The sequence below is a fragment of the Callorhinchus milii genome, unplaced genomic scaffold (genome assembly GCF_018977255.1).
Source record: "Callorhinchus milii isolate IMCB2004 unplaced genomic scaffold, IMCB_Cmil_1.0 Scaffold10, whole genome shotgun sequence".
Lineage (NCBI taxonomy): Eukaryota > Metazoa > Chordata > Chondrichthyes > Chimaeriformes > Callorhinchidae > Callorhinchus > Callorhinchus milii.
Genome location: NW_024704751.1, coordinates 1,853,573 through 1,868,736, shown reverse-complemented (window position 1 = coordinate 1,868,736; position 15,164 = coordinate 1,853,573). Strand labels below are relative to the sequence as shown.

Genomic DNA, 15,164 nt, shown 5'->3' with positions numbered 1-15,164 from the left:
CAAATAGCTTTAACTTTAGTTTTGTTTGCAGGTGCCAGTGCGGATATTATAAATAGTCTTGGACAGACCCCACTTTTTATAGCTGCTTTGCTGAACCTTGCCAAATTAGTAGATGTATTACTGGAATATGGAGCAAGCCCTAACCAGTAAGTACTTAACTGAACACTGCAAGTAAATATTTTGGACGTGCAAATTGGCACAAGCAAAATAAATGTAGCTGACTTAACTATTTTCTTGCTGTTTTAAGCTGAGAAGTGTAATATACAAGTACACTATAACTAATCTGTTTTACTATTTCTGTCTAGCCGTTGTGAAGATAGAAGTACTCCAGTGCATGCTGCTGCCTTTTCATGTAGTCAGTGGATTCTTAGTAAACTACTTGACGCTGGAGGTGATTTGCGCCTGAATGATAAGGATGGAAGAATTCCTCGTAACTGGGCTGAGTCAGCAGGGACGGAACAGAATTCTCGGGTAGGGACCAAAGAAACTGAATTTATCTGATTCATTGGTGTTCAGTCAGTACTTTGGGAATTACAAACAGAATGAATTCCCACATAATCAGTTCCTAAATACTGCCTATTTGTCCACAGAAAAAAAATAAAAATGTGAAAGCTACTTACCCCGAAGATATGTCATTTCTTTATACCTAGTTTCCAAATTGAGCAGAACAAGGATGTCTAGGAGGCAGGTTTCCCATCTGTCTACCTTTTGGGCAGAGAATGGGGTGGGAAGACCTGAGAAAAGGGACGATAAATATACTGTATCTTTAAAAAATAATAGTAATTTCAAGCATTAATTGAAATTCAATAATTAAATTCCTTCAGTTTTCTCTCCCATTTTCTTCCTGAATGATAAATTATACGAGGTTGAGAGGGGAAGTAAGAGACACACCAGTAGTACTGCTTTGAAGTGTGGAAGAGAAGCAGAGGAGACTCCTCTTTCTGGCAGTCTTAAATTGGTGCCTCCCTACAGCAATGATATTGTAAAGTTCACCAGTATGCAATTTAAATTAAGTATGTAATTGACTGCCGCGTTTCTTCCACAAAATATAGTCAATTCACTTTTTCACTGTTCTGTGAAGTGCTTTGAGATGCCAATGCCTTGGGACATCCTCCTGCCATGAAAGGCGCTATACAAATGTAATTTTGTTTTTGTATTTTGTTGTTTAGAAGACGTGATAAGGCACTGTATCAAATGCAAGGTTTATTATTATTAAGAAACAAATTAATGCGTTTTGCATTGAATTGCATAAGTATTCCAATAGAACATGTCTTGTGGAAACCTTTTTTGTTTCTAATACCATGAATATTTTCGTCATTCAGATACTGGAATTTATGCAGAGGTGCGCTTCACACATGAAAGGAATTGCACAACAGATTGTCTGCAATAATGCACAGCGAATTGGCAGTTCATCGCAAACACTGATTCGGAACCCTTCTATACTGAACAAAATTGCTTATGGGTGAGAGCTTTAAAATGTTTATATAAAAAGCAATAGATGGGCTCCCAAACGGGGAGCCTTCATATTTCCACCTATGTGCAGGAGTGTCCTGCTGCCACAAGGAGGCGGATTATACATTATACATTATTTGAAGAATATTGTGTATTATTTTGTGACGGGAAAAATTTTCCATGCACATATAAATATTTTTTTTTACATCTCCATCAATATATATTTTGAAATAAAAAAAGCAATAGATCACTTCTCAGCCTTTTGGATACGATAAAGGATGACTTTAATTGCACTTGCTTATGGAAATTGATCTTGTGCAAAGATGATTGCCTAGCATTGCAGATAGATGTGGTTGTCCCTAACTTGGAAATGGTGCCTACCAATGTTTCAGTTGCCTGCTTTAGGAAATTAATTAATTTTAAGTCAATATCCCATATTTTATTTAACTGGGATTTCAGTAGATCATTCAGAGCAGTGGATTGAGATCAAAGTTCGGGAGCAACACATGCAGTACAGAAATGAGTGGGATACATTTTTACTATGAGTATTAATTAAGGAACAGAGTAACAGCATTCATTCTGCTAATTCATACAAGGAACAGCTTGAGAAATCGTAAATTTTATTCTGTTATTTAAGAATTAAAATGTTTACTTTTATTTCTGGAAGATACAGAATACCACCTTATATTAATATAAATTCCCCCTTATATTTACTGTGTAGTTACACATACATATTATAAGCATCACCTTATTCCTGTTTTTAAGAAACAAAGATCTGCAACTTCTCAGCATGCCTAAAGCCAGAAGTATGTTTTCAGAGAGTATTCGGTGTTTTGGATTTGGGAAGGTAAGATAAAAGGACTGTCAGTGAGAAAATTGGAAAAAGTAACGTGTGTGTGGAAGAGGATTAGATTAATTATTTAGGAAATACACATATTAGACACTAATATGAGCTCAGCATGTTTGGAGGTGGTTGTTTCATTCCTATTGGAAAGTGTTGCTTTTCTTTCTCTTGATTTGTTAGTTTTATATGCATGGACCAGGACGTTTGGCTTACCTTGCCTCCATCCCCGTTGTCAATGAGAAGGAATTAGTGCAGGCAGATGATGAACCAACTTTTTCCTATCCAAATGGACCGTACACAACTATGTCTAAGTAAGTGTTTAAAGACATAGTTTTCTTTTATATTTCTATATAAAGTAGATTGAAGTAAAATAAAATTCAGAAAAATCAACATACAATTCTGTATTTTGTAAATTAAAATTACAAAGAGTCAGTGTTTCCACCTCTTCCAAAACTGTTGCAAAGAATTATGAATAATAATAAGAATCTTTGCATTTGATATAGCACCTTATCACATCATTGAGACTTCTCAAAGCGCTTCACAGAATAAACTGTAAAGTGAATTGACTGTATAATGTGGGCAAAATGCAGCAGCCAATTACGTTCAGCAGTATCCCACAAACAGTTGTGGATTGAGTGACCAAATTATTATTATCTGTCTGTCTGCCTGCCTGCCTGTCTGTTTATATGAATAACTTTAACATCCTTTTGTTTATTTTCCGTCAGAATAATCATTTTTGATTGTATTTTATGTCTGACACAGTAGGCCAGGGCACTATAATACAAGGGAACCTCATTATAACTCAGTCCTCTGTGTCCAATAGGTAAGAGGTGGCTGTGTTCCATGTTTGCTGGAAGTGATACTAGTGGTGACCTGAAGACCTAAAAAAATGTTAGCGCTGTACTAAGGGCAGTATAATATTGTTGTTATGGTCAATGACATGGCATAATTATCATTTATTTCTGATACAATTTCCGAGGAATATGACAGTGGAAATATCCTTACATAGCACAATGCACATTCAGGGACTAGATATAAACATAAGATTTGTAAACAAAATATTGTTTGAGAAATAGCATTTCATGGTAAATTACTTACGAATCAACTATACCAGTTGTGGATTGTTTGTATTATATCTTGTACCATTTAGTTTAACTTGGAATGGAATCCGTATCACAGTGAAACAGATGAACCTTCCACCACACCAAAACTGCAGCAAACGCTTGTCGGCTGATCTGCTGATCGCAGAGCAAGAATACAACAGGTTAGCAAATGTAGGCAAATGGTGCAAAATATATATGATTGTATTTTAAGTCACGTGTTTTTTAAATGCTATTTGTGTAAATCTAATAATGTTCTTAACTGAACATCTTTACTACTCCAGCGCAATAAGGACATTGTGTACAAAGACATCTGCTCCATATTCTTGATGGTTATTAATTGTGATCCTATTGCAATTTTTTTGAGAAATAATCATGGAATTGTACAGCAGAAAAAGAGGCCATTCGGCCCATCGAGTCTGTGCCGGCTCTTTGAGCAATTAATGTCAATTGGAGTCCTGTAGCTCAGTGGTTGAGCACTCGCTTTGCAAGCTAGAAACCTGAGTTCAATTCCAGGCAGAGGGCGAAACCTTGGGCAAGTTTCCTTACTCCACACGTCTAATAATAATCCCTCCAAAACAAAAAACAATAATAAATTGGTCATTTTCAATCCACGACTGTTTGTGGGACATTGCTGTGCGCAATTGGCTGCCGCGTTCGCCCACAAATATACAGTCAATTCACTTTACAGTGTGTTCTGTGAAGCGCTTTGGGACGTCCTCCCGACGTGAAAAGCGCTATATCAAATGCAAGGATTATTATTATATATATATATAATCCCACTTCCCAGCCCTTTCCCCATAACCCTGCAAACCCGTCCTCCTCAAATACCCGTCCACCGGGTTTTTAAAAGTAGTTATCGAATCGGCCTCGACTACCCTTTCAGGCAATGCGTTCCAGATTCGAACAACTTGCTGCGTGAAAATTCCCAGCGAGCACGTATTCCTTTGAGGAATAAGAATGCCACGGGAAAGGTGGCCTAACTGTGGCTAATTAGAGCAGTTAGGGAAAGTATAAAGTTAAAGGAAGAAGCCTATAAAACAGCTCAGATGAGTAGTAAACCCGAGGATTGGGAGAACTTTAGGGATCAACAAAGGAGAACCAAAAAAGTGATTAAGAGGGAGAAAATGGAATATGAGGGCAAACTAGCGAAGAACATAAAGACAGACTGCAAGAGTTTTTATAAATATATAAAGAGGAAGAGGCTGTCAAAGGTAAATGTGGGTCCGCTACAGGCAGAGACAGGGGGAATTATAATAGGGGACAAAGACATGGCAGAGTCATTAAACAAGTACTTTGCTACTGTCTTCACCTTAGAAGACACTGAAAACCTAGAATAGAAGGGAACCAAGAAAACAATGTTAGCGAGCAACTGGAGGAATTAATATTAGTAAAGAAATGGTTTTAGGTAAATTATCAGGTCTTAAAACTGATAAATCTCCTGGACCTGATGGTCTACATCCTAGAGTTTTAAAAGAGGTGACTACTGAGATAGTGGATGGCTTGTCTTTGATCTTCCAAAATTCTCTGGATTCTGGAACGGTTCCCATTGATTGGAAGATTGCAAACGTAACACCACTATTTAAGAAGGGTGGGAGAGAAAAGATGGGGAACTATAGACCAGTTAGTCTGACATCAGTGGGAGGGAAAATTCTTGAGTCCTTAATTAAAGATGTCGTTATGGGATTCCTGGAAGACCATAACAAGATTAGGCAGAGTCAACATGGCTTTACAAAAGGGAAGTCATGCTTAACTAATCTTTTAGAGTTTTTTGAAGATGTATCTGCAGGTTAGATAGGGGGGAACCAGTAGATGTAGTATATTTAGATTTTAAAAAGGCATTTGACAAAGTGCCACACAAAAGGCTATTGCACAAGGTTAAGGCCCACGGGATTAATGGGAACACATTAGCATGGATTGAAGAGTGGCTAACGGGTAGAAAACAGAGAGTAGGGATTAACAAGTCATTCTCGAATTAGCAGGAGGTGACTAGTGGAGTGCCACAAGGATCAGTGCTGGGCCTCAGCTATTTACAATTTACATCAATGACCTAGACGAGGACATTGAATGTAACGTATCTAAATTCGTGGATGACACTTGTAGGTGGGAGAGTAAGCTCTGAGGATGATGCAAAAAGATTGCAACGGGATATAGATAGGCTCGGGGAGTGGGCGAGTAGGTGGCAGATGGAATTTAATGTGGGGAAGTGTGAAGTTACTTGTGAAGAGACTTGTACACCAGTCTCAAAAAAGTTAGTTTGCAGGTGTAGCAGCAACTAAGAAGACGAACGGCAGTTAGCGTTCATCGCAAAAGGTTTAGAGTACAAGAATAGGGAAGTCTCGCTGCAACTGTATAGGGCTTTGGTGAGACCGCACCTGGAGTATTGTGTGCAGTTTTGGTCTCCTTATTTAAAAAAGGACATACTTGCCCTCGAGGGGGTGCAGCGTAGATTCACTCGGTTAGTTCCTGGGATGAGGGGACTGACCTATGAGGATAGGCTGAATAAACTTGGGGTATATTCTCTAGAGTCACAGAAGAATTAGGGGAGATCTTATTGAAACATATAAGATTCTTAAAGGGGTGATAAAGTAGACACTGAGGGTCTGTTTCCCCGGTAGGAGAATCTATAACCGGGGGTCACAGTCTTAAAATTAAGGGTCAGCCTTTTAGAACATAGTTGAGGAAACATTTCTTCACTCAGAGGGTAATGAATTTATGGAATTCTCTACCCCAGAAAGCTGTAGATATTCAGTCCTTGAACATCTTCAAGGCTGAGACTGATAGATTTTTTAAAAAAAGAGGGATTAGGGGATATGGGGATAGGGCAGGTAATTAGAGTTAGGTGTGAAGATGCGCAGTGCGGCGCAATAGGTAAATAAGCTGCACTCGGAGGCCCTGCTGTTGTGATTGTTTGTGTGTGTGTGTCTATGTGAGTGTGTCTATGTCTTCTATATGTGTGTGTGTTTATCAGTGTCTCTGTGTGAGTATATGTCTGTCTTTGTGTTTGTTTATTTGTGACTATGAGTGCGTGTGTTTGTCTTTCTCTGAGAATGTGTCTCTGAGAATGTGTCTTTCTGTCTTTGTGTCTGTGAGTGTATGTGTCTCTCTCTGATTTACCATGTAATTTACCACTATTGGCCCAGGTCATGGCTGATCTATACCTCAAATTTATGCAACCTGTCCTCGTAATTCAACTCTCTAAGTCCTGGTATCAAAGGGTCTCATAGAGCTTCACAGAATGCACCGCAAAGTGAATTGACTGTATATTTTGTGGGCAAAATGTGGCAGCCAGTTGAGCACAGCAGTGTCCCACAAACAGTCATGGACTGAGTGACCAAATTATTGTTTTTTTTTAAGGGATTATTATCCCCAATCGACTAACAACTGGGTTCCTACTTACTGCTAGATAAACTGAGGGTGTGGAGTAAGTAAACTTGCCCAGTCTTTCAACCTGCCCAGGAATAGAACCCAGGACCTCTTGCTTGCTCTAACCCCTAAGCTGCAGGACTCCATTGAGTAATCACTACAGCTATATATGTTTAGAATCTTGATCAATGCAACATTATTTTTTACAAACATTCTGTTCTGACTTTAGTAAGCTTCGGCACCCAAATCTTTTGCTGCTGATGGCTGTGTGTCAGTCGTCTGATCTGGATCAGATCCGTCTAGTGTACGAGAGGATTAATCTTGGTTCCCTTTATGGTGTTCTGCATGAGAGGGTAAGTTAATTCTTCATCTGAAGTGTTTTTATTACACTACTTGCATCTTTTAGTTAAGACTAAATGTTTAAAGGTATTATGTTTGGAATGCAGGAATTACTGAAGTGAGTACATTTTATAGAGCACTACATTTAATAAAAGAGAAAATGTAGTCTTGTGCACTAACCACGTTGATCTTCTGCTACCAGCGATGGCCAAGCCTTCCGTCATTGCTTCTGGAACTGCCTGATCCTATTTCCCCATCTGCCTCCCATGTATCTTTAGATCGCAGTTTAAGACCCACCTTTTCGACTCCATCTATAGTCCCCTCACTTTCCTTTTTTGCTCAGCATCCAACCCTGCCACTGCAAGTTGTTGATGTTCTGTTATAAAAACTGGAAATTATTGCACTTTGTTACCACAATTAGTATTTACAAAGATCTGTATAACTTACCAGTTGTCCTCCTAACTCATTATTAGGGGTTCATAAAATAACTGATTCATTAAATTCGATTCATTAAATACATTTAGATTTGAAAATACAAAAAGGATGTTGTCATTCATTTCAGTTTGTGTCTTTCAGCGCTCAGAGTTCCCAGTGCTGCGCGTGGAAGTGATTGTACAGATGCTGTTGCAGATTACTGATGTTCTCATTTATCTTCACTCACGTGGATACATCCATCGAGCTATCACCTCTCATGCTGTACAGCTCGTATTACCTGGCATTGCCAAATTAAGCAACTTTGAATTCATGGTCGAAAGGTACTAGTTTGTCATGTACAGTAATGTCATATAATATTATAATGTAATAATCCTTGCATTTGATATAACGCCTTATCATGTCTTCGAGACGTCTCAAAGCGCTTCACATGATATACTGTGAAGTGAATTGACTTGTGTATTTCGTGGGAGAAATGCGGCAGCCACTTGTGCACAGCAGTGTCCCACGAACAGTCATGGATTTATTGATCACATTTTTAATATTTTAAGGGATTATTACCCCTGGAAAAGCGATCCACCCGGTAATCGAACCCCCAGGTCCTCTCGCTTGCAAGGCGAGTGCTCTAACCACTAAGCTACAGTACTCCACTACCTGCCATCAAATATAGCTCAGTAGCTCAGGAGGGATTTTGTTAGGAATATGATATACTGTGTGGTACTGTGTGGTCCAAGGCAAGATGTTGGACAACCTCAATCTATTTACTGAAACAGAAATAAGAGTAGTATTTGTCAATAAAGAAAAAAAACATTTACAGACCTCATATATACTGATTGGTTAAATTGTGTTAAATACATAGCTTAATGCATCAACAAGTAGCATTTTGTTAAAGCTGCAGCAGGGAGCAGAGGGAGGGAAATTGAGTCATTCTATTAGTTGTTTCTCACATCCTTCCTCATGTCTATTTAGACATTGATCTCATCAGAGGCCTGAGAAAGATATCTTTGCCCTACAGTGAGAAGACAGAATAATTTTTTTTAAAATGAGTCACAAAAGAAAACATTTTTAACCAACATAGAAAATATAAATTCCCAAACAGCCCTGAAACATGATAATATTATTTTGAAAATGCTTCAATATAATTGTAGTTTTTCGTTACTTCTGCAGCGTCGATGGAGGAATATACAGCGATCTCTCCCGGTTTCCTGTTCCTCCACAGTTTTACAATTGGTTGGCACCTGAGGTAATTCGTGGAAAATTCTCCTCGGTCAAGTCAGACATCTACAGCCTCTGCACCTTGATTCAGGAACTCTTTACAGGTGTAGTCCATAGTTCTGGTGTGAGGGATAGTGATACTATAAATATAAATCTTGCAAAATAAACTACAAGGATAATGCTAGAATATTTAATAATGTCACGCAGCTAAATTAGAGATTGTTATTCCATTTTGTCCTGCGGCTCTGATGATCATTTTAAGTTATTAAACGAAAATAAAAACAATATTGTTTTAAGAGAATTGGAGAAATGTGCTCTTCTTGCGGGACATAGATGAACAACATAGAGTAAAGATGTGATTATGTTTTGTGAATCATGTTACCTAAACAGTGTGTAACTGTTAAAATTCATGGTAATCCTGGTCAGCTAATATATTCAGTCTCCTGTTCATCCATTGTATTCCAAAAGCCCAGTTTTCAAGATTTCTTATTAATGCAATTCTCAACTCTTCAGATACTGTTCCATGGGAAGATATGGATGGACTGGCTGTGAAGGAGCTATTGGGAGCTGGACATTGTTTAAGTGTAGATGAACGAGTACCTGCGCCATACTATGATATTGTCCGAACTGGGATGCAAGTTAAACCTCGGAATCGGACTATGTGTCTTCAAGATATCCGGTTTATTCTGCGAAACGACATCAAGGTGCCTACTTAGCAATGACTACAGGGAAAAGCTCACAAACACTTTAATGATAACATTGAACCAGAATTTTCTTATTTCATAAAAATCAAGAGTTGGAATCTTCACTGTTTTTACTCCTCACATTTTAGCTACTGAAGTTAATTCCAGCACCCCACTGCAGTACAGGCTAGGCTTTGAACCTTGGATCATACATGATCTGTATGGTGCGGTACCAAACCGTGCATTAACCCACTGAGCCATTGGTGGAGTTTAGAAGGTTTTTGTTAAATGTCCTTGTAGAATAGGAACTTTATTTTTACATTAAAATCTGTGGTTTATCAATGAATATTGTCACAAGAGATTAATATAGATTAGCTTGGATATATTGCTGCAATATAGAAAATGGATGTGTGAATTAAATTAATTGCACAATATCTTTTAAGTTTTCTCTCATTCATCCCAGGACCTGATTATCAATCAGAAACATGCTTTTGAGAACGTTGATAGTGATATACAGAGCGAATGTGTTAACATACCTGTTGGGGCTAGCACAGATATTTCTAGCTACAGGAGGCAGCCTGAATACTTGGAACAACTTGAAATGGAGAATACTGTCAGCAGGAGAGAGACTGAGTATTTGGAACAAGGCCAAATCATGTATAATGATGGTATGAAACATTTTGTAATGTATAGGATGATTGAATTTTTCTTACCACTATACAAGAATGTGTAGGGGTTCTTTTTATCCTCTGTATCAGACTTTCATTTTAAATTTAAATGTTTGCAGCCTTTCTTCAGTCTACACATATTAATTTATAACAATACTTTCATAATGGTAAATAATAACTGCAGAATATCCCCTGTTAACATGGGAATTTGGGGTGCTGGTGAGGGGAAACTGCAGAAAATTATGGCTGCTAAAATGATCTTGAAATAGAAGTCACCTGTGACTTTGATACAGTTGTGCAGACAATTGTGTTATTTGTTGTTTAGATATTTTTGAAAAACATTGAAATGTTTCATAGATTTTTTTCACATGTTTAAATTCACTGTTGAGAAAGTAAATGGACTACAGCTGTTTCATCCATGGGTTTGAAAAGTCCATACATAAACTGAATTAATTGTACACGACACTTCCTACAATTAATGGTCAAAATGGGGATAAACTTCTATATTTGCCCATTATCGATTTTTTAATATTGTTCTAATTTTGTGTTTCTTACCTGAACTATCCTACTGCAGTGATTTTTATGCTGCACTTCAATTGTAAGAATTATTTTAATTACACAGCAACTTCAGAAAACTTCGCTTCTAAGTGTTCTTCAAACCATGCTTGAAATCTTGACAAAATTCTTCCTCTGATGAGTTTGTAATTTGTGTTTCTACTTTAAAAATTGATGCAGACTGCTTATTTGTTGAACATTTAAATTGTTTTAAAATTCTAAACTATAATCAGCCCCCAAAAGAAACTGCAGTTTGAAATAAGGAAAATGTTTATATCTTGTTTATTTTTCAGACTATCAGTATTACAACATGGGTCGCCGCACAAGCTTTAGTCCTAAGCAACAAAGCCAAACAAATGTTGAGGCCGACAGTAAAATATCACAGGAGATTATAGTGCTGTGTAATTCTTGGAAAACAGAACAGATTACTGATGATGGGATTGCTTCCAGGGCACCCGAAAAAGTTTTTCATAAAGATAAACTTAGCAGTGGCTACAGTTCATGGAACAAACCTGAGCAACACAATATACCTGAGTTAGCTGAAACCAACCCCATAAAATATGGCATAGAACAAGCAGATATTCTCCAACACTTAAATGAACTGGACGTTGTATTAGAGAAAGAAATTGTGGTTACTTCTGAAAGACAGAGGGCAGGTGATGGTTTAGAGGCAGAACAGTTACAGTACAGTGACACACGGTATTCCGCAGTGGAGGACACTGATGGACATAGCAGTGCATGGTTGGAAACAGACACCGAATATGCAACAGAAGAGGAAGACAAACAGAATGATCCGACTCCAAACAGATGCTCAAAATGGACAGTAGTAAAAGATTCAAGAAGTGATCAAGACAGGTATGGCCAAAGCTCTTCCAATTCACTGAACAGAGCATGTGAAGAAGAGAGAGAAATTGCTGCCAATGTATCAATTCAGCATTCAGTCAGAACCTGCTCAATCAACATTCAGGCATCAAAGAACCTGGTACAGCAAGCGTGTAGTGCACTTGATCATGTAAAAAGACGATGTGACCCTGGGGTTAATTCATCACAGAAGTCTGTGGAAATTGATAAAATGAGTGATTTTCAGCCATTGGAAAAGGTTCCTTGCAATAAACCAAGCTATGATGAAGTGGACTATCATAAAAAAAATGAAAAGGGGAATAAAAAGTTTGACTCAGATAACGAAGGTAATCTTGTGATCCCCATATCCATAGCTCCACCAAAACGCTATCGGCCACCTGTGTACAGAGCGGAGAAGAGAAATGTGTCTGGGAGATGTCGCAAAGCAGCAGCAAATCTTCCAAATTGGACACAAAGTCAGCATGCATCAACAGGGAAAGACAGCACCAACTCTGAGGTTTTGAGAACATCGGACACGTTTGCCGATGGGACACAAACTACTTGCTCACTTAAGAACCAAATTAATGAAGAAGAGAGTGATTACAGCTCTGCTCTTGATGAAAGTTTTATGCACAGCTCTACTCTTGATGAAAGTTTCATGTCTTTGTCAGAGCAAAAGGTTGCAAAAGTCTCCAAGGGTAGGAAGGACCGTAACAGATGTATAATACATGATCAGAATGCAGAGGTCATACCTGTAAGTGTACAATCACCTAACGTGTGATAAGCAGAGCAGTATTATTTTGGGATTATTTATATTTTATTTACCATTTTGTATATACTAGATTTTTACTTTTTATCTTACTTCCTTATGTCTTTCTACCCATCAAACTCCATTCATGATCCTGCTTTCCTATCACAGAGTTGGGAGAATTGGCTACATAATCCCTTCAAAAACAAAACCTCTTCAGCCAAAAAGTGTGAGAGGCACATGAGTCCTTATCATTTTTTCTTTGGTATGGTGGACAGCATTCATTCAATGGAACTCATAAAAATTATCAAAAACACAGCCGGTAGCAGAACAATGCCACAGAAATGTTGGAGCACCATTTCACCCACAATATATATAGTCAATTTATTTTTCATTATATCCTGTGAAGCGCTTTGAGACGTCTCGAAGACGTGATAAGGCGCTATATCAAATGCAAGGATTATTATTGTTATTATTATTATGTGATGCCGTGAAATGGGGAACTCGGGTGTAATCCCAAATATTTCCTAAACTAAGACAGTCTGTTGAGGAATAGGAAAAACAGCAAAACTGAAATAGCAGTAAAAAGTTCAAAGAAACAAATATAATATCAGGGTGCACAGTCTGGTCAGGTGGTCATCCATTTTTACTTAAAGACTGAATAACTTTTACATTGAAGAGTAGACTCACATCTTTTGAAACTCAGCCTGTTAGAACACTAAGCTACGGTACCCACATTTTGGTGGGATCAGGATTTTATTCCTCTGCACTATATGAGTGCAAAAACTGAGCCTGCTGCTATAATTGGCACTAGCTGAAGGCCAAGTACCTTTCCACAGAGAAGAGGGAAAATTGGAGAGTCATGTTAGGCCTTTACTACGTATATCTCAATTGACTCAGAACAACCTTTTGAAGGAGTGTCTGCAACAAGTTTGGCTTCCTACTTGCTCAGCTCAATGATATGCATAGTTAGAATAGGGGTTATGGAAAAATATAAAAACTGGTTGGTAAATTTGAGTTTGACTGAATATACTGGGTTTGAATCTGCAATCACCGAGTGACCTGAAAGTTTGGTGGCACTTTTTTCCATGTTTAAATTAGTTTAATTGAAATAAAGTTTCTCTTTTTTTAAAGGAAGACTTGACCTTTTCATATTTTGACTCACAAAAGACTTCTTTATATCAAATTAAATTTTTTTTGGTTAAACATGAGCAAACGCTCATTACTAAGATCTCCAAAACTGATAGATAGCATATTATTTTATATTTTTATAAGTGATGGATATAATATTTTAAATACATTTTCTTTGTTGCCCAGGCTCACAAAGGTTGTATATCTATGAGAATCCCAACAGAGGTCAGCCAGCGAAGATATAGAAAGCAGTGTATTTACCTGTCAGGCAATGGAGAAATACGCACAACTCAAAGGTACCATTATACTTAATGATATTGTAACACTCCTGCCGGATGTTTCCCTCACCCTAGATCCCTGCTGATCCAGCTGGTTTGCAAGACTGTGTGCAAGGACAGATGGAAGGGCCAATCGTCTACCACTGTCTGCTAGGAGTCAACCAAAGCAAGAAGCAGGGCTTACCTGTAACCCTGAGGGTCAATCAGACTGAGACAGATCAGGTTTCTGATCAATCAGGGACAGAGACAGTTCAGGTAGTAGGTGTGGAGACAAGGCATTAAAAAAGCTCTCATGAATCCAGAATCTCTCTTTTCTCTCAACCCTGGACCCAAACTCAGACAGCAAGAGTTGCCCATGGTGGGCCCTCCCAAACGTCCTGTATGGCTGATCCACTACAACAGAAGGCTTACACTTCCAGCAATCAGTCATTGAGTAAATCTTAGCCGTTCAGAATAAGTTCATCCATGTCTTACCCTTCAAGGGCTCCAAGACACCAACCTACGTGATCGGCGTTATGTAAAGTTGCTGTTACCCAGTGACATTTTGTAAAGATGTCTGTGTAAAGTCATGTTTATACTGTACTTGCTCCATAATTTGCATACAATCCATGATGTTATTATTAATTATTAATAATTTTTTTATTAATATTTTTTTATTACATATTATATTATTTATATATTACATATTTAGATCCTATTATTAAAATAATGGGATTTACTGAATTATCTTTGTTTTGAGTTCCTTGCACAAGTATCTTCTTGGTTGATAAGATCATGTTTCCTGCAAATGGGCCCTTATAAAGATTTTAAATTGTAGTGGACCTACTATGTGTTTGTTATTTCACATTTTAAATATATTTGATTTAATTTGGACAGCACTGTACCAGAGAGAGTGAAAGTGAGACGAAAGAAAGAGACTTACAATTTCTCAAGTTCAGGAAAAACACAGCATCAACATTATAAAAAAAAACAAAAAATAAAAGTTGATCAGAGAACAGGGAAATCCAACTGGACAGGTCAGTGTACATATCTGGCTTGCGAAGCCAACATTCTCCGCAATAGAGAACATAAATCGGTGCCTGCGGCACAATAAGCAACTCACTTTTAGAATCCACTTTTTCTTTGCATGTTAATTTTCCACCTGTGGTAAGATGCAATATAATAATATATATGAAACTACTTAAGAGTCAGAAATGACCCACTTGACCTAATATAAAGATGATAATGTATTTTTCTACAAGTACTTGGAAGTGAAAGTATTACAGGATGAAGGCATGCCATAATATTATGTATGTATTACATTTTTATAATTTCAATACTTCAGGTAGCACCATGTTCCATCTCTGTTTGTACTTTTACTTACAAACCCCCAATCCTTTTCCCATCCAAATATTTTATCTAACTGTCTTTCATTAGCATGGCCTAAGTTGTTTTGTTGGGCTGCTGTGATAACATTACTAGAGGCAGGATTCTACGTATAACTTATTCTGTTTATTTATTCTACTTATTCTGT

At 37.7% G+C, this 15,164-nt stretch overlaps 1 protein-coding gene across 1 annotated transcript in view; it reads left to right on the top strand.

Moving 5' to 3' along the window:
- The window catches only part of LOC103186913, a 35,339-nt gene that overhangs the window by 3,697 nt on the left and 16,478 nt on the right, over nucleotides 1-15,164 (top strand). The window contains exons 2-15 of the mRNA XM_007906181.2: nucleotides 32-146; nucleotides 306-471; nucleotides 1,323-1,462; nucleotides 2,218-2,299; nucleotides 2,477-2,607; nucleotides 3,447-3,560; nucleotides 6,992-7,115; nucleotides 7,678-7,856; nucleotides 8,701-8,852; nucleotides 9,262-9,452; nucleotides 9,895-10,099; nucleotides 10,948-12,248; nucleotides 13,560-13,669; nucleotides 14,528-14,667. Coding sequence (XP_007904372.2) covers nucleotides 1,335-1,462; nucleotides 2,218-2,299; nucleotides 2,477-2,607; nucleotides 3,447-3,560; nucleotides 6,992-7,115; nucleotides 7,678-7,856; nucleotides 8,701-8,852; nucleotides 9,262-9,452; nucleotides 9,895-10,099; nucleotides 10,948-12,248; nucleotides 13,560-13,669; nucleotides 14,528-14,667 — 2,857 coding nt within the window. The 5' untranslated portion in view covers nucleotides 32-146; nucleotides 306-471; nucleotides 1,323-1,334. The remainder of the gene's footprint in view (nucleotides 1-31; nucleotides 147-305; nucleotides 472-1,322; nucleotides 1,463-2,217; nucleotides 2,300-2,476; nucleotides 2,608-3,446; nucleotides 3,561-6,991; nucleotides 7,116-7,677; nucleotides 7,857-8,700; nucleotides 8,853-9,261; nucleotides 9,453-9,894; nucleotides 10,100-10,947; nucleotides 12,249-13,559; nucleotides 13,670-14,527; nucleotides 14,668-15,164) is intronic.